At 42.1% G+C, this 22,512-nt stretch overlaps 1 protein-coding gene across 4 annotated transcripts in view; it reads right to left on the bottom strand.

Moving 5' to 3' along the window:
- Positions 1 to 10,042, bottom strand: part of LOC135289292 (mucin-17-like) — a 66,330-nt gene extending 56,288 nt beyond the window's left edge. For 2 of the 4 annotated variants that reach the window (XM_064402786.1, XM_064402789.1), the window contains exons 1-4: positions 9,906 to 10,042; positions 4,849 to 4,987; positions 3,422 to 3,596; positions 1,107 to 1,288 (exon numbers count right to left, since the gene is read on the bottom strand). In XM_064402786.1, the coding sequence (XP_064258856.1) occupies positions 1,107 to 1,288; positions 3,422 to 3,596; positions 4,849 to 4,987; positions 9,906 to 9,961 (552 nt within the window). In that variant the 5' untranslated portion in view covers positions 9,962 to 10,042. Of the gene's footprint in view, positions 1 to 1,106; positions 1,289 to 3,421; positions 3,597 to 4,848; positions 4,988 to 8,139; positions 8,293 to 8,362; positions 8,434 to 9,905 lie in introns of all 4 variants that reach the window. The other 2 variants (XM_064402787.1, XM_064402788.1) reach the window with 2 other exon arrangements.
- Between the last annotated feature and the right edge of the window lie 12,470 nt (positions 10,043 to 22,512).

Genomic DNA, 22,512 nt, shown 5'->3' with positions numbered 1-22,512 from the left:
TGATGTTTATCTGACAAGTTTAAATGAATTCAGCTTTCCATGCAGTCAAGTCCAGATGTAAGATTTTTTTATTTCCCGGAATTTTATAACTGTACATAACATAAGAGTAGGGTGATGGGCAGGGGAATGGCTACAAAAGCAAAGTGGAAAAATTTAACATTTTAACTACCGAAGGCAGGTTAGGGTTTGGCACCTCGCAGTGAATCACATTTTGGCACCTAGCAGTGAATTACATTCACAATCTTTCAGAGAGTTTTGAAAGTTCTGAAAGACTTCTGAGTTCAGAGACGTCAAGATTCTGAAACCCTACAGCTCAGACCTGTTTAACAAGCTCGATGTATTCATGGCAATCTTAGTCAACTCATGTTAATTACATTTCCTACAATTTTGTAGCTTTAATACATTGACCAACAAAGCCCCTACAGCCACTGGCAGAGAACACTGCCAGGGAACTGACAGAGAACACAATGTCCTGAGCCATACACTGCTCCTTTTTATCCTTTTTCAAGGACAAACATCACTTGACAGAGCATAACATACTTTTTCAACACTGATATTTTGCTGCAGCATTAAACTCTCTGAAGGTAGCTTCTACAAAACACTGTACACAACAGAAGGCAATACCCTTCCAGAGCCTCCTCAAACTAACTCAGCCCCTTACTGTTAGCCAGAACTCAGAGCTTACCCTGCTGCACCTGGCAACGTAAAAAGAAAACTCTGTCTAAAAGTAGGCTTCTTCACAGCCTATATCCTGCCCTATCTTTACAAGAATCAGCTTTGAATGAAAACTGGCTTGTGTTTCTGCTTGTTTTGAGAAGGACCTTAGGTCCTGTCCACAAGCTCCTCTGTTTGTCACTAGCACTGTGTACTGATAACTTGGCTTACGTGTTCACCATGACAAACAGCCAGGTACCATCAAAGCCCCAAACCAGCAGTACACACTAAGTGTAACTCCATAAAGCTGTAATCTTCAGAACTATTCTGCAGCATTTACCTATCTGGGGGAGATTTTTTCCCCTTTGAACCACGAAAACTCCAACCCACACACACTTTGCACCCAAAAAACTTTCATCAGTTCCAGCAGCTCATGGAACTTTCCATCATACCTGACAAGCCATTTCTTCTCCAGCCTTTTCTTTCAAAAGGAATTCCAGTTCAGATAGGTGTACTTTGTGGATGGTATCCCTCTCCACAGCAAATCTTTGTTGCTCCTCTTCCCACTGCCGCTGAGCACTTTGAACCATTTTCTCAGTCTCAGCTGCTTTCTGCTGATGTTTGTCACTGAGTACTGATGTTTACAAAAACAAAAAAACAAAACAAAAAAACAAAACAAAAACAAAAAAAATATAAAGACAAATAGACAAATAGCACTGCAAACAAGCATGTTCAGAAAAAAAAAGTATGATGAACATAAGTTCCTCTGTGTATTGCAATATCCTGTGAAACACTGGAACAGTAACACTTCCAGTTTCACTACAGAGAAACAATCACATTTCGTGCTCCTGTAGCATCTTTCATGCAAGGACATAGAAATGCTTTGGAGATTTCTACAAATTAAAGCTCTTCTCCCTTTGGAAAGGAATAAAAATTCAACTCTTTCAAGTGAGGCCTCTATAGCATGGGGAGCTTAATTACATTTTTCTGCAACACTTGGTTAGCTTATTCCCAAATTTCTATGAGATACTTCAGTCTGTATCAATTAATTTTAAGCTCAGTTTAAGTAACAGTAAAATCAGACACCTGTCACATGAAAGTGACTCTAGGAAAACCTAAGGCAGGTTGGGCTAATGAGCAAAGGCTTGGCTTTTCTGGGGAAATTTACTGCTGCTCAAGAGATTTAAATCTTCACACCAGCATCTGCCTCAATATAGGGAAATACTGGATCTACTTCTCTGTAAAAGCTTAAATGCCAAGGAAGAGTTCTTTTCCTAAAAGCAGTTTTACTAAGAACTTTGCTTCATTTCACAAACTCAGTCAAAAATATTTTGTATTAGCTTTTGTGGTTACTGAGTACAACTAGCTATGTTGGCATTTATGTGATCACCACTTTCTAACAGATTTTTACTTCAAATTCATCCCATTCTTCTGAAGTTTCTTCCTAGCCGGAGAAGGGTGAAAAAAACAGAAGAGACGTGTTGGGAGAACACAGAGAATTAGCGGACACAATGATGGGGAAGACCTGTCAAATGTCAGGAAGTCAAGCCTCAAGAAGAACAGCAGAACAAGAGTTTGGAGAAAATACTAAAGACAGGCCAGAAGTGAGGTGCTCTGTCCAAGAAGTTGAGATTGTATCAAAAACACCACATGAGGTGAGCAAGGCTCCAAGAGACCAGGAAGAAGAAGCAGTAAGCTAAAAACTGAAAAAGAAATGAGAAGCAACATTACAACTACTTGGCTTCTTTGGTATTTTTCACAATAAAAACAACACCAGGGAAAAAAAAAAAAACAACCCAAAACCAAAAAACCAAAGAAGAAAACAAAACAAAAAACCACAACCAAACAAAAAACAGTTTGAGAAATTTAAACCAATCAAGAGTTTTGTAATTTGTGTGTTTTCCAAATGAATGGAAGTTCAGATTTCTTATTATCTTTAAAAAAAACTGGCAGTATAGGTGTACGTTCAAGTTTCAGAGTCTCCTTCCACCCTTGTAAGGTTACAAACTCCAGGGGTGCTCCAGTCTTTTCAGTGAACACCAAAGGTTCACAAATACATCTCCTGTACTAAATTTAAACACTATTATACTTACTGAGGTAACAAAAAAAAAGCATCTCCCCAGCTTTTAAATGTGAAAAATATCTCTCTGTTTGAGAAGAATTAAGAAAATTTGAGTTTCTGATGCAAAACTAGTAGGGGGAAAAATGTGTTGGTAAAACCCTTCCTTTCCACACACTACTGTGATGACACATGTTATTTGTATAAAACCAAAACCAAAGATGACATGAAGAGGCCAGCTATGAGCAACAAAAAGCTAGAAATATCTGAAAAGGTGAAAGAAAAAAGCAGAACAATGAGAACTCCTGGGGGGAGAGAAAAAATTTTTGGAAAAAAGTAAAAACAAATGAACAGGTTTCAATTATTTTTTTCCCCTGAAATGGAAAGGAAGAATTACTGGCACAGTGATAAGCAGGAAGTAGAGAGGGACACCTTAATTACAATTCTGTACACACTGAGGGAAGGAATAACAGAAGGTAAGGAGCAAGGGTATTGATAGGCTTAGCAGGTTATATTTAATTCATATGAGGCAGCAAGGGTTTTGTAAACTCTTATGAGCTTACAGAAGCAGATGAATAAGACGTGGGAAAATAAGAGACCTTCAAAAAAGGCTGTAACTGTAAAGCCTTTTGCAATCTCTTCTTGTTTTAATGACTTGGGACTGATGTAGCCTCTGGTCTATGATTTCTCTCTTTTTTTGAAAGTTACCTTGAAGTTCCAAAACCTTGCTTTTTACATCACACAGCTCATTCTCTGTAGAATACATCTGTATTTGAGCCTCTTGTCTAGCAAACGACATTGCACTCTCCAGATGTCTACGAAGATCTTCTCCTCTCTGAATTTCCAGCCTTAATTTTATTATTTCTTTTTCATGGCGAAATATCTAGAAAATAAATATTTCAGAAATTGCATTCACAGCTGCCATCTTATCCCCTCTGAATTTGAAACTGCACATTTTAAATAGGTTTTTTTTTTTTGTTTTTTTTTGTTTTTTTTTTTTTAAATGCAAACAGATCCTGTTCCTAAATCATTTTCATGTACCTTAACCATACCTCTCTGTTTTTCCAAACATACTCTGCCTTAAGAAAATAAAAGCTACAATTTTATTCCACAGGCAATTTTCTGGTAATTTTATTTAACAACTAGAAAAGCAGTTGTGTTGGGATACTAGATTATCAGACACCTAGTAACTCACTATGTAACACAAACTTCTGTCCAATGATGTTCAGCAGTCAAGCAGAATGTTATTGAACACAACAAGCAAAACAAAGGAAAGGCTTCAAAAGGGTTCTTGTCTGGTCTAAGAAAGGTAGTCTAGTCACTGCTGCCAAAAACTGGACCCAGGAAACCACGTTCAAGCCATTTGAACTCAAGAAGGTGGAAAGTAAAACATGCATTTCTTCAGAACATTCACAAAGCAGCAGCAACCTTATCAACAGGAGCTCCATTCATGGGAAATAATTTAACCCCCATTACAAGGGCTTTCCCTGATGCTCTTGTGGCAAACTAGTACCTAAATGAAGTAGCAGTGAGAAAATACTTCATTAAAATTTTCTTTAGTTTGAATTTTATTACTGCTGTAAGCAACGATCCTGCTCCTAGCAGTTTGTTAGGGGCAGCTGGTGTGGGTGCTCATTCATCTGTTTTCTACTAAATACAGCCAATAATCCAAGTGTGTTGTTCCCTATCCATTTATTTAAAAATTCCTGCTTCTTACACAGTGGCTTGCCCTTGTCATGTTCCCTTTGCTCCATCAGTGGTGGGGTGATTCTCTAAAATGGATCCCTGGAATTACTGGGATTAAAACACTCAAACAAACAAACCAAATCTTACATTGAGAATTCCAAAGCTGGGGGTGCAAAATATACTTCTGCCTGACTTTAGTGTTGTGTAGTGCTCAAGTTTCTTACACACACCTTCAACTATTAGCAATGACACTAAAAGTGATATCAGTTCCTATGGACAGGCATAAGATGTCTGTACAGTGCTACTTTGTTATTTTCCAAGTACTGAATGCGATTTTGATTCACCTGATGAAAAGATTATTTCAAGGAAACAAATTGCACTTAATGAAATAAATTACATTTGTTCCAAGGGTAAAATAATGCAAACAAACAAACAAAACCAGTCCTTACCTCTTGAACACGTTGATGGTTTAATTCCAAATTTATTTTCTCCAGACTTTGGAGTTTTCTTCTCAGATCTTCAACAGTGTCCATTTCTATTTGATTTATACCCTGAGGTAACTGTGACCCTTGAATGGCATTATCTGATCTGAAAAATGTGTTTTGAAAAAACATGAGCATTGCTTTGAAGTTTTAATGCTTCTTTACTTCAATTACCCAGTCATGGGTCCAGAGTTTTAAACCTTCACATAAGTAAAATTATTTTGTGCAGATTCATCTTACTATTGCTCTTTGAAGAAAGAATTATATAGAATTGTTTATTTTGCAAGATATGAGAGATGTGGCAGCAGGAACTTAAAAGAGAGATTCACTTTGGATTAACAAAGTTGATTTAAGCATAACACATTCATTTTTATTTTTCAGTATCTTCATTTTCAATAATGAACTTCCATCATTTTTGATAATTAACCTCCAGGAGGCTTAAAAACATAATTCCAATTATGTAAATTAAAACAACTGGCATGCTTTTTGTCTTCACAATAAGTCTTATTTCTTTAACATGAGTTACCATATCAAAACCACCTCTGTCATGAAACAAATGCACAGATGTGGGAAAAACCCCACTTTCACCCACTTTGTCTTCAGAGATACATACATTCAAATTACAGACATGCAAGTGACCACAAACACAACACAAATTGAAGATTTAGTCCTCCAAACTACCCTGTTTAATCATAATTTCCACTACTATTTCAGTTAAAACAAAATCTACTTAGCAATTAGCAGAATCAGCCCTCAGTGACCACAAACAATAGCAAAAGAGTCAAGACCAAGTTTCTATATATAAAGTGAAAAATTTATACATAGAATATATAAATTTATTTGTATATATACACACACATAAATATGTACATATACATATATATGTGTGTACATATAAATAGTTATATTAAAAAAGTATCTATTAACCAGTTAAATAATTGTAAGTAACTTCAAACTGGAAAACTTTTAAGTTATTTCAGTTCTTGAAAACCAGTTTTCAAAAAATACGTTTTTTACCAGTGTTCACATTATTTGATATGTTTGTTTTCACATTATTTTAAGTATGTAAGACTGCAATAGTTATTTTCTCCAGATAAAATTTCTGGGCAATAAATGTGAAATACACTGATAAAAGAAACATGATTAAATTAAGCACTAAACTGGTATCAGATAGTACAGACACGTAAATACTAAAATACCATACCTGTGTCTACATGAAGTATTTTTTTCAGAAATAACACTGTACTGTCATTTAATTAATAGAACTTTCTAAAGAAAAAGTGACCACTTCACCCATAGATTTGTGTATAGGCACAATTAATCTTTTTCAGGACCAAAAATTTACCTGCTGACATATATTTTCTCATGATTTTTTTTTTGACTGGCCAAAGATACACAAATGCTATCAACAAGGGGATCAGTAACTTAGATTAAATCTTGCCTTTAAAGACATTACTACTGTTAAAGGATGAAATTTCACTTTTTTAGCTGCAGACCATAAACATTTTATAATTTAATAAATAGTAAGTATATTCCCATTTAAAAAGAAGACAGATGTCATCTGTCAGATCAAAACATCAGAAATTGTTCCACAAGGTGCCTTGTTCTTAACACATTTTATGTATTTAATAAATGTAGGAGATAAGAATCATTAAAATCTGCCTGCACTGCAAGAAAACCACAAGCTCATTGTTAGTTTTCAGTAATTACTACCAGAGCCATACCCAAAACCAGCAACATGACTCAAAGAGCAAGAGATCAGCAACAACTAAAATCACTATTTTTAGTGCAACTCAGCTCCTGCAGTAAGAAGATTTGGAAATAAGTATAACCTGAACAGCCAGAGTATCTCTAAGCTGAATAAAATCTTGTTTGTGACATCATATAATATGTTTGAGAGACCCTTTTTTCTCCCTTTCCGGGGAAAACACAGAAGAAATAAAGGCAAGTAATTTCATTCAGAGATGATGAATGAAGTATCAGTCTCAGCTGAAAATAGCTAAAAGCCAGACAGCACCAAGGAGGAAAAGCAAAACCCAAACTGAAAACTGGAGAAGACCTGGTCCAAGAAACAAGAGCTATGGAAAGGGTAACCATTTAATTGGTCTGTAGGCAGCAGGGGAGTCATTTGGCTTCTTTAAACCTGGTGAGGTTTAATATCATTTTCATGGAGACTACACAGAATGGAAGCAAGAGAATAACCACTTTTTGTAAAAACCTTTAAGGCTTTAATTAAATTACATTTGTTTCTATGGCAGTCAGAGTTAAAGAAATCTGTTCCTTACAGCTCTCCTATGAAATGTCCACCAACAAAAAATCATAATGCAACGACACATTAAAATTTACTCAGAGGATAAACTAACTATGAAATTAACTATTCTGCTTAACTGAATCTGGGGGGCGGGGGGGGGTTGTGAGGGAGAACAAAAACCCCAAAATTGTACCACACACAAATTGTATGACACCACAAGCATTAGCAAATTAAGGATGCTATGGAAATTAAAAATGTCTATTAGGGCATTAAAACAGAGAAGATAATATTAAGTACTGGCAAAAAAAGCATTAGACATCTTTTGAAATAGTACAAAGCTCTCAGAAGATTCACTCAAAAACAAAACCACACAAAGTCCCTGAAACATTTCAAACCATGCACAGTTTGCAGTCTAACAAAATTCAGAGAATGTTTTCTACTTCCATTTTCATATATTAGTAGTTCATCAACCCTTGGTTTTGAGGTAAAATATGTTTTTTACCAACTACAGCTTTTAATAAGACACCGTTTTTATTAAGACACCAGTTTTAGCAGGACTTTAAGAATCTTCAATAAAGCACATGAGCGGGTGAAATAGCTCTTGAGTTCTACATCACAGAAGGTATTTTGTAGCTCCAAACTTAAATTCTCAGTTTTCACTTCACAAGTCCACTGGTTACAGTCAGCATTGACCATTGCAGAACAGCAGCTTTTCACTAGCTTCAATTCCACAGCTGGCAGAAAATGCAGTGTAGTTTTGCAACAGAGAGAAATGTTCTTTCATTTACTACCTAGCAGTGTCATTTTGCTAAACTTCTGCATCTGAGGGAGCAGACTGCATTCTGATTTTCTAACCAAAGTCCGTATTTGTGGAATTTTGCTGTTCCCATACAACTGGCAGTTTTGTACAGACTAAAGAGAGACAAACAGTTTGTGCCAAAGATCAAACCCTTATCAAATTATAAAATGCAGGGGTCATGGTAAGACTTCAAGCCAATCTCTGCCACCTCAATTTGTGTGAAAAACCCTCCTGTGCCTCCTGGGCAGTGCTCCTACATGCTGGCAGAAACTGTCTCTGCCTCCTGACCACTCTATGACAGCTTGCATGTGTGACACCATATCTGGTTCTTCCTCAGCCTGGATTGTATCATTTCAGCCATCTAGGAAATAAATAAGCCAAAAGAGCAGGAATTAAACTGCTAGACTTAAAAATCCAGAACTGAACCTCACCGTTTATCTTCTCTGGAATTGACGTTGTCTGAACTCATTGCATCCTATATGCAGTTTTTTAAGTCTATAAACTGTGGAGAATTAAGAACACAGTTAACCATATATATTTTTACTTGATAAGCTTCAAAGATTCTCTTCTATATCATAAAACCATCATGGCCTCTAGCAGAGACATGCTTTACTTGTCAACCTACTAAAATATTGATTTTTTTTTTAACCACTCATGCTACCAACATGAACAATTACCACGACTGCTGTTTGACATCAGCTTTAGACAATAGAATTGTATTGCTAGTCCTCCAAGCCTGACTATTGTAGAGAAATAAATATATATATAAATAGAGTAGAATATCCACTGTCAGAGTTTTCAGAATACCAGTAAGAAAATGTTATGTTTGTGTAGATTGAGCTACATTCTAAGAAGATTACAAACTCTGCTTCTCTTCAAAACAATTCTACACAATTCCCTGGGAGATACATGAAAATACTATGATTTTTTAAGTAGATCAAATATCCAAGGTTGCCTGCCTAACAGAACACTTACTGTGTTAAAGGCTGCTAAGTCTTTCACAAATTGCACAGAATATTTGCATTAAAATGTAGCCCTGAGAACTAAGAAAATAGTTTTTCATAACATCCTTCTTTTTATTATTGCAACTTACACCAAAATATCATAATGAACAGGGGAAAAAAATTGTTGTTTCATTACAGAATCACAATGTTTTCTGTCACTTCCACATCATTCTAAAGTTTTAAAACTTCTTTAAATTACTCTGAAGTCACATCTAGGAGAAGAAAAAACTAAATCTGAAGACTGTCACTTGAGAATGCTGAAGATTTTGAATATGAAATATTCCTCTGTTAAAATATGTATCAATAGCTTACTAGCACACAAAGGGATAAATTCAAAAAGCATGCTATTTCACTTAGGGAAAAAAAAATTCCATTGTTACAGAGCAGCTTGTGGGAACTCCATAATTAACAAAACAAAACAGCAGAGGAAGTTTTTTAACTTAAAAAAGTTAAAAGTTTAAGTTAAAAAAGTAGAAGTTCTTTAACTTCCAGTGCCACAGAGCAGCTTGGGGCAACTCCATAGTTAACAATACAAAACAGCAGAGGAAGGTTTTGCTTGGAAATTATGTTTGATGTGTCACTGAAAAGCTGTGTCAGTTTCTTCTTGCAAACTTCTGAATATATGCTGGATACTTCAGAATAGGCCACTGATTTAGGTGTGAGGAATAAATGCTCCTCAGTGGGGGTGGTGAGACCCTGGCACAGGGTGCCTGGAGCAGCTGTGGCTGCCCCATCCCTGGGGGTGTCCAGGATCAGGCTGGACAGGGCTTGGAGCAGCACCCTGGGAGAGTGGAATGTGTCCCTGCCCACGGCAGAGCATGGAACAGGATGACATTTGAAGGTCCCACGACATTTGAAGGTGATAGAGACCGCTCAAGAATAAACCCACCCGTGATCTGAAGGGGCACTGACTCAAACAGTCAAAGCCAGGAGTGAGGGACAAATCCGCAGCAAAGCTGCAGAGACTCACCCGACGGTCTGGAGCGGAATTCTGGAGCTGTCCCGATGGCGCTCGTCCTCCAGCATGACAAGCTGGGACTGCCGCAGGAATTCCAGTGCTGGGACCAAGGAGGAACCCTGAACAGGATTCCACAGCTGCCTGGATACGGACGGTGAGGTCACAGTTCACAGAACCCAGCGCTGGGCTCTGCTGGGGCTTCCCCATCCCCTCCCGCCTCCCAGATGTGTTTAAAGGCTTAAGGGCTCCCGAGGGTCAAATACAGCTGCAGAAAATCAAAAGCACACATGGGCACCAAAGCCACACGCTGAGATGTGCGTGTCCTCACCAGATTATGGAGAGGAACAAACAGACAGAAAGATTTGAACATCTGTGGACAGATTTCAAAGCAGGGGAGCATCACAGGAGCACATCTGCCTCAATGAGGAAGGAGTGAGGGTTAGGGAAAGGTTCTTGTGAAACCTCTCAAGCCCAGAGATTTGGAGCCCCAGGTGTGAGCATGTGTGTCAAACAACAACTGAATAAAACCCACCTTAGCGTACCCTGTAAAAGCACTTTCTCCTCCTCTGAGCACTGCTGTACTTTCTGTAGCTCTGTTTTTAAAGTTCCTGCTAAATTCTCTCTGCATACTTAGCGTGCAGATGATTTAGCTCTTTGCTGGCACCAGCCACGGTATCCTGAGCTTCTTTCAGGTTTTGCCTTACGGCACACATCCATCAGGATACCAGGGATATGTCCTTCAAGACTGCAGGTTTTAATTGCAAGAGATAGAAGCTCTACAACATTCCACACTCTCTGGGATAAGTCTCAAAACTTCATTTCTCATTTGTGACCTGATCTCTGTAAATGTCTTTCAGATATGGTTATGCTAATTCTGTCTCATGTAGTTATTTTAAATATATTGTGCCAAACTAAATAAGGGGGAATGAAGAGTGTGTTGTGTGTTGTTTCATTTTTTTGTAATTATTTCCAAGGGAATTTAGTGCACAAGGTTGGGATTTTAAAACTAGCAAAATATTAAATGTAGAGAGTAAGACAACAAACCCACTCCATGGACAAATCACAGAAAAGTGAAGTTTAAGTTTGGATATTTGAAATAAAGATTGAGTTATAAAATGCAGACTTTCTCACAGTTGTTTTCTATTTCCTTTTGTGAAGAGAAGTTGTCAGGTCCAGTCCATGGCCATGTGCTCTGTGTCTTCTTTTAGAGTTTCATATAAGGCTTGGCTTTTATCTGCTGCTTCACTTGAGTGCAATTCTAGTTTTTTGTTTGAACTCCTGTACCTGTTGTTCCTGTTCTTTCAAAAGTGATTGTGCCTGATGCCTCCAATGTAATGCATTATTTAATTCTCCTACACTGTCAACCCTCTCACAGGGTGATGAATTTTTGCTGAAGCCTATTTAATTGTTCTCACAGGCTCTGGGCTTTTTCAGCTTCTTTTTTTCATCTTACTGGAATTCCATTTGAATTTTGCAAGATGTAGGTGCAGTGAGTGGTATTCCATCTGCGCTGCATGAAGCCTTCCTGTAAATTCAAATATTGCCTTCTACAAGGATGCTTTGTTTTTCATACTGGACAGTCTTTCACACAATCCACATCCCAGACAAGGACTCTTTCTCCAGATCAGTGGTGCACTTGCTGTGGGCTAGTGGAACTGACTAGTGGAACATTTTTACTTTCAGCTTGTCCATAATTTCTGAAAAGGAGTTTCTGGCTGCACCTATTTTTAAATGTCCACAAAGCCAGGACTTTGGTTTTTAAACAACATTCTGCTGTTCAGTCATGGAACTGATTATTGCAGCACGGAAATTAACTAGGAAATCAGCTGAGTGCTTCAAAGCTGTCAGCTCCTTCATTTCCACAAACTGGCAGATGATGCCTGTGTTTGGAATCTCCTACACACATTCAAAATCCAGTGCCTCCTTTTAAGCCCTTTTGTCCAGGTGAAAAGGGAGCAAGAAGACTGGGCTAAAGCTCTAAGCCATTTAGCTGCCAAAACTGCAATCACAGCTCCTTGGAACACATAAACCAGGCCTTTGGTTCTTCTTTTCCTCAGCCTTGTTTCGTCATGTTTGTTTTCCTCATCAGCAGGGGCAGCATTGAATGTCTCTTAATGTCCACATCACTGATGGACAAAGCTGCATGCCTGGCAGGGCTGTCTGTGAGCTTCTCCTGCTCTGTCATGGCTCAGGGCTGCTTTGTCTCAGCACACTAGTGAAGGGGAAAACATTTGTCATCTTTGAGCTGAGATGTTGCTCTGATCCTTCCAGAGGCACCAGGTCAGACTCAGGCCTTCCAAAGATGTGCACTGTCCATAGGTCAGCTGTGAAGTAGTCCATCCTAAATGTCATGGTGCTGTAGGGACATCAGCTACAGCCTTTGCTTCAGAGAAAACCAGGACAAAGCCATGAGAGACTGGGAAGGAGCCTCTATCAGATGTGTGCACCAGGAATAACAATGGGGCAGAGATCTGTGGAAAGCGGCTGGAGAAACACCATGTATCATGGACTACTCAATGCACATTTTCTGCAGAGAAAATCTCTCAATGAAAAGAGGTGCAAAAAGCTGAGTTGATGTTCAAGGCAGTAACACGACAGTGGTGACCATTGCTGAGTTGGAGGCATTATGGGCAAAGTGAAGAAACCCTACCCTGGAAAACAAAAGGTGTAATTTAATCCTCTGGACACTGTCACTCTGAACAATGAGTATTTTTTCTTAAAGCACAGCCAAGGTAAAATGGCTGTAGTTCTTTAAGGATCATTTAAACAAATCCATGGTAAAATATTTACAGAAGAAAAAAGAATTTTTAAAAAATTAAAAAGCCATCCCTCTATAGCACCAATAAATGTGAAGAAGCTAAAGTTTTCTAATTGAAACTGAAGTTAATGGCAAACACCTAGGAAATATTCACCTGGCAGCACCTGGAAACACTTCCGTGGGTACAAGGGCATTTGGAGAAGATTCTGGAGCAAAGTTCACACATCAAAGCTCACACACTCCCCAAAAGCAGAGCTCTCATTTTACCACGTCACAAAGATGTGTCTGGCTGCCAACCAAACCCTAAAGAAAGTAGCCAGCTGGACCCTTTCCAAGATATTCTTAATTATCAGCTGAGCCTGCAGGTGGCTTTCTTTGTCATCTTCCATGGCTCATGAAGCCCTGGCCTGGCTCCCTGCACTCACTTGTGCCTTGACCAGCAGTGTGCCAGGCCCACATCTTGAGGAGCTGTGATTCTGGGAGGATCAGAGCAACATCTCAGCTCAAAGATGACAAATGTTTTCCCCTTCACTAGTGTGCTGAGACAAAGCAGCCCTGAGCCATGACAGAGCAGGAGAAGCTCACAGACAGCCCTGCCAGGCATGCAGCTTTGTCCATCAGTGATGTGGACATTAAGAGACATTCAATGCTGAGAAATGCAAGGTGGATGCCATTAAAAAGTAATAAGTGAAAGGCCACCAGAAAGCATGTCCATGGCCTTGAGAGCCCAGCTGAACTACAGATTCCCAAGGGATTTTGTGCCCTCCAGGCCCTTTGGCCAGTGGCTGCTGCTGGTGGCCAGCACCCACGAGGTGGAGCTCTGAGCCTGATGATGAGCTGGGTGAGCATAATCCCTCCTGCTCTTTGCAGTAGTTTTTTCCCTTCTTCCCTCCTGCAGAAATGTGGAGCTGTGGGTGTGTAATCTGTTTTCTTATTGAATGAGTGCTCATTTCAAATGGCAATTTGAGGTTTTTCTTTCCCTATCTGTATCTCTGGCTTTTTTGGTTTGCTAGCTTGTCCACTTCAGGTCCTGCTGAGTGGGGACTCAACCCAAGAGTGTGTGGCCCAGTTGTGAACAAAGAACATTAGGCCAGCTTCACCCTATTTCTCTGCTGAATGCTGTAGGGGGCCGGGATTATTGGTGGACTCAGATGGTTGGTCGTGACATTGAATAGGGATTGACCCAGGTAGAACCATGGTCAAGAATTTACAGGAGTTTGCTGAAGATGTTGGGGGAATTCTACCACTCAGCAGTTCCTGTAACTGTGGCAGGAGGTCAGTGTCCTTCCTGCAGCCCTGGCACAGACAGCTCCCAATGTATGTAGAGGCCTGCAGACCAAATGAGTCATCAGAATGGTCTTGCCCACCTTTGCAAGGGATCCTTTGTTCAGGAAAGTTCTTCATTATTTTTCTGCTCAGGTAGAGGGCAGCAGTGCAGATGTCATGCTGATGGCAGCTGTGGAGAGGCAGAAGTTGTCCTTCTTACTGCAGAGGAAGATTGCAGTTGCAGTGTTTCCCTGGGCTGTATTCCAGGTGCTCTCAGTGCCTGTGTCACCTGCAAGGCTCAGTCCTGGCAGCTCCAAGCAGATTTGCTCAGAGGGATTCTCTGGTGTCCCCAGGCCCTGTGGATGGGCTTTGAGCCCCTCATCCCAGCTCCTTTGGAATCAGTTTGGAGAGGTGATGTGCCTCTGGCTGGCACAGTGAATCTCGCCCCACTGCATTTGGGATCAGCAGGACCCAGCTCCAGCAGTCTCTCCCCTAAATATCAGCATTGTAGTAGCATTTGCCCACTGTCATTGAGTTCACACTCTCTAATGGTGAGGAAGATTCTTATCTGATTTGTTTCTGTTTGAGTGATACAGAGTGAGTACTTCACCGAATACAAAGTTAAAATCGGGGGAAGCAAAACATGTCAATAAAAATGGTACATTGTGTCTGATCACAAGGCTGTGATCCAGTAAAAGTGGGTTTTTTTCATTCAGCACCTGCCTTTCACCTTCTGACAGGCTGCAAAGCAGCAGAGTCACCTTTCCTGCAGGGATTTAAAAACTCTGTAAACAGTTTAGTGGTGGGCTTGGCAGTGATGGTTTATCACCTTGAACTGAGGATCTTAGGGGGCTTTTCCATCCTCAGTGAACTCAGGATCTGTCCTGGTTTAGGGCAAGTTTGGGAGATAACCCCCAAAGGGGCTTCTCTACAAAAGCAGATTCAATTGCCCCTCCCCGCTCCAACCGGTTCGGGAGAATATATCTCCTTGGAGAAAAAGTGGAAAGAAACCTGTTTATTAAACAATAGAACCCAAACAATATTAAACAATAAAACTTCTCACTGATCCAAAGAAAGCAAACTCAGAACAGTCCCCTCCCTGGGTTGCAGCTCGGCTCACTCAGTCTTTGATCAGTCTCTCTGGTGCTGGAAACGCCGCGGCCCAGGCCCAGCCAGGGGCCACAGGTGGAGCTGCCGGTGCTCTTCTGGTGTTCAGTCCAGAGCAGGCTTGAACAGGTCCAATAAAAAAGGAAAAAAAATCACAATCCGGAGAACTTCTTTGCCTCAGCTAGCTAAAACTAACTAAAAGCAAGAAAAAGGGAAAAAAGGAGCTCTGTCCCGCTGTCTGTCCATCCGCAGACAACACAGTCCAGGAGCAGGAATGCAGAGGAGTGAGAGCAGTCTGAAAACAAACTGTGCGCTTCTTCCCTCCCCTCTTCACTGTCTGGAAGAGAGTCTTAAAGGTGTAAAACTTATTATTTGGTAGAAACAGAACAAGACGATTGGGGATAAAAGCATCATATAGTCAACCCAGGACATTCCACCCCTTATCCCCATATCGTCACCTAATTACTAAAACTAATATATATTCTAACTCTACAAACACATACATTATACATCCAATATACTGCTATACACAGACAATGGTGGTAACATTCAGTAAACAGTGATATTTATACATAGTTCTCACCCAACAATCAGATCTCCCTGAGGTACACATCGTGTTCTTCCATCTTTTTGCATTATCCACCATGTGCAACCTGGTCCCTGAGCAAAAACAACCCCATGAATGGGTTTGTCTGTACTCAAGGCAGGATTGATCCAAACTGTCTTCCCTAACAAACCCCTGACATGTACCACTGGGACTTTGTCTCCATCTACTCTATGCAAAGGCTCTGATTGGGCAAGGCCCACTCGGTTAGTAGAGCCTTGGGTATTAACTAACCAGGTGGCCTTTGCCAGATGCTGCTCCCAATTTTTGAAAGATCCCCCACCTAAGGCTTTTAAGGTGGTTTTTAGCAGCCCATTGTACCTTTCCACTTTTCCCGCAGCTGGTGCATGGTAGGGGATATGGTACACCCACTCAATGCCGTGTTCTCTGGCCCAGGTGCTGATAAGGCTGTTCTTGAAATGAGTCCCGTTGTCTGACTCAATCCTCTCAGGGGTACCATGTCTCCACAGGACTTGTTTTTCAAGGCCCAGGATGGTGTTACGGGCAGTAGCATGAGGCACAGGGTAGGTCTCCAACCACTCTGTGAGCACGTAGCGCTTGCTTTGGCGTGTCTGGGGCACTGTGATGTAGTCAATCTGCCAGGCCTCCCCATAGTTGGACCACCGCCCACCATACCATAGGGGTTTCACCCTCTTGGCCTGTTTGATGGCAGCACACGTCTCACAGTCGTGGATAACCTGAGACATACTGTCCATGGTTAAATCCACCCCTCGGTCTCGTGCCCACTTATAGGTGGCATCTCTACCCTGATGGCCTGAGGCATCATGGGCCCATCGAGCTAGGAATAACTCCCCCTTGTGTTCCCAATCTGGGTCTATCTTTGACACCCCTATCTTTGCAGCCTGGTCTACCTGCTCATTGTTTTGGTGCTCCTCATTGGCTCTACTCTTGGGGACATGGGCATCTACATGGCGGACCTTCACAGGTAGCCTCCCTACCCTGGTAGCAATGTCTTTCCACTCTTCAACAGCCCAAATTGGTTTTCCTCTATGCTGCCAATTAGCCTCTTTCCACCTCTCCAGCCATCCCCACAGAGCGTTGGCTACCATCCATGAATCAGTGTAGAGGTAGAGCTTTGGCAACCTCTCTCTTTCAGCAATGTCCAAGGCCAGTTGAACAGCTTTGAGTTCAGCAAGTTGGCTTGATCCACCTTCTCCTTCAGTGGCCTCTGCAACCTGTCGTGTGGGGCTCCATACGGCTGCTTTCCACTTCTGATTCATTCCTACCATGCGACAGGAACCATCAGTAAAAAGAGCATATTGTGTTTCTTCTGCTGGCAGTTGGTTATATGGAGGAGCTTCTTCAGCATGTGTCACTTCTTGTTCCTCTTCATTAGTGAGACTGAAGTTTTCACCTTCTGGCCAGTTTGTAATTATTTCCAGAATCCCATGGCGATTCAGGTTTCCAATACGGGCGCACTGTGTTATGAGAGCAATCCACTTACTCCATGTAGCACTGGTGGCATGGTGGGTAGAGGGAACCTTTGCTTTCAACATCTGCCCCAGTACTGGTAGTCGGGGTGCCAGGAGGAGTTGTGCTTCATTGCCTATTACCTCTGAGGCAGCTTGGACTCCTTCATAGGCTGCTAAAATTTCCTTCTCTGTTGGAGTATAGTTTGCTTCAGACCCTCTGTAGCTTCGACTCCAAAATCCCACTGGTCGGCCTCGAGTCTCCCCAGGGACCTTCTGCCACAGGCTCCAGGACAAACCATGGTTCCAGGCTGCAGAATAGAGCACATTCTTCTCATCTGGTCCTGTCCTGACTGGGCCAAGGGCTACCGCATGAGCGATCTCCTGCTTAATCTGGACGAAGGCTTGTTGCTGTTCAGGGCCCCAGTGGAAAGTGTTCTTCTTACGGGTGACTAGATAGAGAGGGCTCACGATCTGACTATACTCAGGAATGTGCATTCTCCAAAAACCTATGGCGCCTAGGAAAGCTTGTGTTTCCTTCTTGTTGGATGGTGGAGACATTGCTGTGATCTTGCTGATGACATCAGTGGGAATCTGACACCGTCCGTCTTGCCACTTCACTCCCAGAAACTGGATCTCTTGACAGGTCCCTTGACTTTGCTCTTCTTGATGGCAAAGCCGGCTTTCAGAAGAATCTGGATGATTTTCTCTCCTTTCTCAAACACTTCTGCTGCTGTCTTCCCCCATACAATGATGTCATCAATATATTGCAGATGTTCTGGAGCTTCACCCTTTTCTAGTGTACTCTGGATCAGTCCATGGCAGATGATAGGACTGTGCTTCCACCCCTGGGGCAGCCGGTTCCAAGTGTACTGCACACCTCTCCAGGTGAAGGCAAACTGAGGCTTGCATTCTGCTGCCAGCGGAATGGAGAAAAATGCATTTGCAATATCGATAGTGGCATACCACTTCGCTGCCTTGGACTCAAGCTCATACTGGAGCTCTAATATATCTGGCACAGCAGCGCTCAGTGGTGGAGTCACTTCATTCAATGCACGGTAGTCCACCGTCAGTCTCCATTCTCCTTTAGATTTACGCACAGGCCAGATGGGGCTGTTGAAGGGTGAGTGGGTCTTGCTGACCACCCCTTGGCTCTCCAGCTCTTGGATCATCTTATGGATGGGAATCACAGCATCTCGAGTGGTTCTATACTGTCGACGATGCACTGTGGAAGTGGCAATTGGTACCTGTTGCTCTTCTCCCTTCAGAAGCCCTACTGTAGAAGGATTCTCAGACAGTCCAGGCAAGGTATTCAATTGCTGGATGCCCTCTGTCACTACAGCTGCTATCCCAAATGCCCACCTCAGTCCTTTTGGGTCTTTGAAATACCCACTTCGCAGATAATCTATGCCCAAAATACATGGGGCCTCTGGGCCAGTCACAATAGGATGTTTCTTCCACTCATTCCCAGTCAAGCTCACATCAGCTTCCACCAAAGTGAAGTCTTGTGATCCCCCTGTCACACCAGCGATAGAAACGGATTCTGTCCCCACATGTCTTGATGGAATTATGGTACACTGCGCACCAGTGTCGACCAAAGCTTTATACTCTTGTGGTTCCGATGTGCCAGGCCAATGAATCCACACCGTCCAGAAAACACTTTTTTCCGCAGCCTCTACCTGGCTAGAGGCAGGGCCCCTCTAAGCCTGGTTATCCTTCTTTCCTTGGGCATATGTCTTAGAGGTTCCTTCAAGGGGATCAGACATGTCATAATCATCATCATACCTGGCAGTTCGGCTATGGGCAACTGGAGCTGCTTTCTTTGTTGTGGAACTTCCCCTCTGAGCCCTGTCTTCCTTCAATTCACGCACCCTTCAGGCCAGAGCAGCGGTGGATTTTCCATCCCATAGCCTCATGTTTTCTCCACAATTGCGCAGGAAGAACCACAGCTCAGCTTGTGGGGTGTACCTTCTCTCTCCATCTGGGGAACGTCTGCGTTGGGTACCAGAACCTCTGATCTGTACTGCCGAGATTTGGAGAAGGTCTTCTTTAATCTCCTCTCTGAGCTTCTTACAATTCTCCTCTATCTTGTCCTCTAATCTCTGCAGACGTGTTTCCACTGCTGCGATTCTGGCATGTGTTGGGCCATGTACAGCATCTGCATAAGCTCGGAGCTTCTTTGCCATGTCAAGCACGGTCTCATCCGTGTCATCCCACTTCATGATAGCTAGAGCAGAAGCATATTAATGTGGCCCAAGTTGTACCAGTTTTCGCCACATCACAGATGTGCATGGTACCACGTCTGGATTCCTAGTTGTTATGTCATCTGAGAAGACAATCTCCGTCACTGCCATTTCTCTCAGGCGTTGAATCCCTTGTTCTATGGTCTTCCACTGTGTTTGCTGCATGTAGAGATCATCTGCACACAGGTATCTTTGCGCTACACTGTCCAAGACCCGTGCCCAGAGGCTGTGAGGGTTAGCCCCCCTCATCATGCCTTGGTCGATGACAGGATCATGTGACAGGGATCCCAAATGCCTCGCTTCCGTGCCATCCAGAATTGTAGCCTCACCTGCAGCATCCCAAAGATGGACTAACCAGCTAATTATGGATTCATCAGATCGTCGGGTGTAATCCTTCCTTAGGCCACACAGGTCCTTCAGGGAGAAGGACTCAATACTGGCTTCTGATCTTGTGCCAGTTGCTTTGACTCCTGATTTTATGTCAGGAAATGTTGAGGGTCCTTCTCCTGCATCATCATCATCATCATCCACTGGTCGATCGGTCTTGTCTGTGCACTTCCCACTTCTAGTGCTAGTAGCAACAGCCATTGGTTGAGGCTTATAGTTTGGTTTAACCGCTGGCTTAGGCTCACTATGTGGCTTAGCTGCTGGCTTTGAGCCTGGGGTGTTGGTTGCAACCTGAGCGACTGGGATAGCTCTTGATGTATCTCCCTGCCCCCCTTCCTCTGTCTGCTGCCCTAGAGTATCTAGCAGTGTGCGATAAGCATATGCCAGGGCCCAGCTCACTGCAATGATCCTTTTCTCCTTAGGGTCATCATGATATTTCTCTTTCAGATATTTCCCCACCTCAGCTGGGTTCTGAATTTGTTCATGGGGAAAGTCCCAGACTATAGGATCAGAGAATTCCTTCAGGATTTGGCCCATATTTTCCCATTCTCCACCCCACTCAGGATTCTCCACACGTGGGTCTACTTCTGGGTCAGGGGTCTCATCAGCTCTTCTAGACATCTCAGCCCTCATTCTAGAGAAGCTGCAGACCATATAGAGGAAGCCTACCAGATTAAATGCCAGAAAGATGGTCTCTTTAATATTCAGGGGAAACTGAACATTCTCCACAAGTGACGTAACAGATTCAAAGGAGAAGAAGGAAAGGAAAGGCTGGAAAGCCTCATTCCCTGCTCCTCCTCTAACCAGCTGGGTGCAATTACTAATAAATTCCCAAAACATACTGCTAGAACTGGGATGCAGGGTAGGACGAAGAAACCATAAACCATACATATCGTAAACAGACGCCAGTATTTTTGTAAATGCCCTATAAATCATTATCACCAAGGCGAACACAATACCTAATCCAATCCGTGCCCCTTTACCGCAAAAACTACGTGATAGGGACAATAATCATAGTGACCAGAAAGGTATTGAAACCTCAAAAAGGTCTAGAGACCAGAGCCACATAAAGGCCTCCCCAAGAGACATTACAAATTCAAATAACATGGCTACTGGGTACTTTAACCTACTACACACCAAGCACAACAAACCTGCAATCAATAAAGGGTTTTTTTCCACTTTCTCAAGCCACGCATTGGGCGCCACTAACTGTATTTGTCCTGGTTTAGGGCAAGTTTGGGAGATAACCCCCAAAGGGGCTTCTCTACAAAAGCAGATTCAATTGCCCCTCCCCGCTCCAACCGGTTCGGGAGAAAATATCTCCTTGGAGAAAAAGTGGAAAGAAACCTGTTTATTAAACAATAGAACCCAAACAATATTAAACAATAAAACTTCTCACTGATCCAAAGAAAGCAAACTCAGAACAGTCCCCTCCCTGGGTTGCAGCTCGGCTCACTCAGTCTTTGATCAGTCTCTCTGGTGCTGGAAACGCCGCGGCCCAGGCCCAGCCAGGGGCCACAGGTGGAGCTGCGGGTGCTCTTCTGGGTGTTCAGTCCAGAGCAGGCTTGAACAGGTCCAAGAAAAAAGGAAAAAAAAATCACAGTCCAGGGAACCTCTTTGCCTCAGCTAGCTAAAACTAACTAAAAGCAAGAAAAAGGGAAAAAGGAGCTCTGTCCGGCTGTCTGTCCATCTGCAGACAACACAGTCCAGGAGCAGGAATGCGGAGGAGTGAGAGCAGTCTGAAAACAAACTGTGCGCTTCTTCCCTCCCCTCCTCACTGTCTGGAAGAGAGTCTTAAAGGTGTGAAATTATTATTTGGTATAAACAGAACAAGACGATTGGGGATAAAAGCATCATATAGTCAACCCAGGACAGGATCTTAGGGGGCTTTTCCAACCTCAGTGATCCCAGAAGTCTGTGATTATACATTGCCCAGTAAAACACCATGGATTATATCCATTTTACTGTGGAGGGAGCTCCATTTAGGAATGGGGAAGCAGAGGCCAAGGAAAAATGTTTTCATCTGGAGGGAGACTTATTGGCCATAGAGAAATATGAAAAGATGGAATAAATCATGGCATGATGAACCTAGGGAAGTCTGGGGGAACACTTCATGCAGCGAATAATGAGGTGGCAGCCATCCTCATTTCAAAGTCATGCTTTATTTAGAAATGAAACTTAAGGCCTGGAGCAGCTGAAGAAAAAGGTGCAGTGTTTTTCCTGCAACAGAGTGGTTCCTTCCAAAGGTCCCGAGGCAATATGAAAATTACAAAACAGCTTTTCAGCTCTTCACAGAAATATTGGTTTTTTCCTCCATTTAACTGATGGCAAAATCAAGACTACTATTTTAACCTGTATGCTGCAATTGTTGCACAAATAGGTAAGACGATTTGGTAAGTAGAAAGAGCAAGAGGTTTTCATGATGGTAATACAATATTATTGAAAATTTGATGCTTTTATCAAGTAATGGTAATCAACCTTAACTTGCTTGATAAATTCATAGCCCAGAGTGTTGATTTTATCAAAATTACCTTCGCAGTTAAGGGTGTAATTTTCTGCTGGTAAAATGAAGGATGTTCTCAGTACTTTGTAATTGTCCAATTATTTGGTATAATTTTTCTTAATGTTTTAGCATATTCCATGAGTTTCAAGGTAGCTTGAGTGCTCTGCATGGTGTGTCAGCATGCTGAATATGAAGGCACCTGTCAGTGTTTTATCATACACAGTCTTCTTTCTAACTAGGAAAATAACACCTGAGGGTGTTTTTTATTGCTGACTGTGAAAAACACATCACATTTTCTCACACCAGAACACAAAACAAACA

This window comes from Passer domesticus, chromosome Z, assembly GCF_036417665.1.
Source record: "Passer domesticus isolate bPasDom1 chromosome Z, bPasDom1.hap1, whole genome shotgun sequence".
NCBI lineage: Eukaryota > Metazoa > Chordata > Aves > Passeriformes > Passeridae > Passer > Passer domesticus.
Note: the sequence above shows the minus strand (reverse complement) of the source record. Positions and strands in the feature narration are given on the sequence as shown.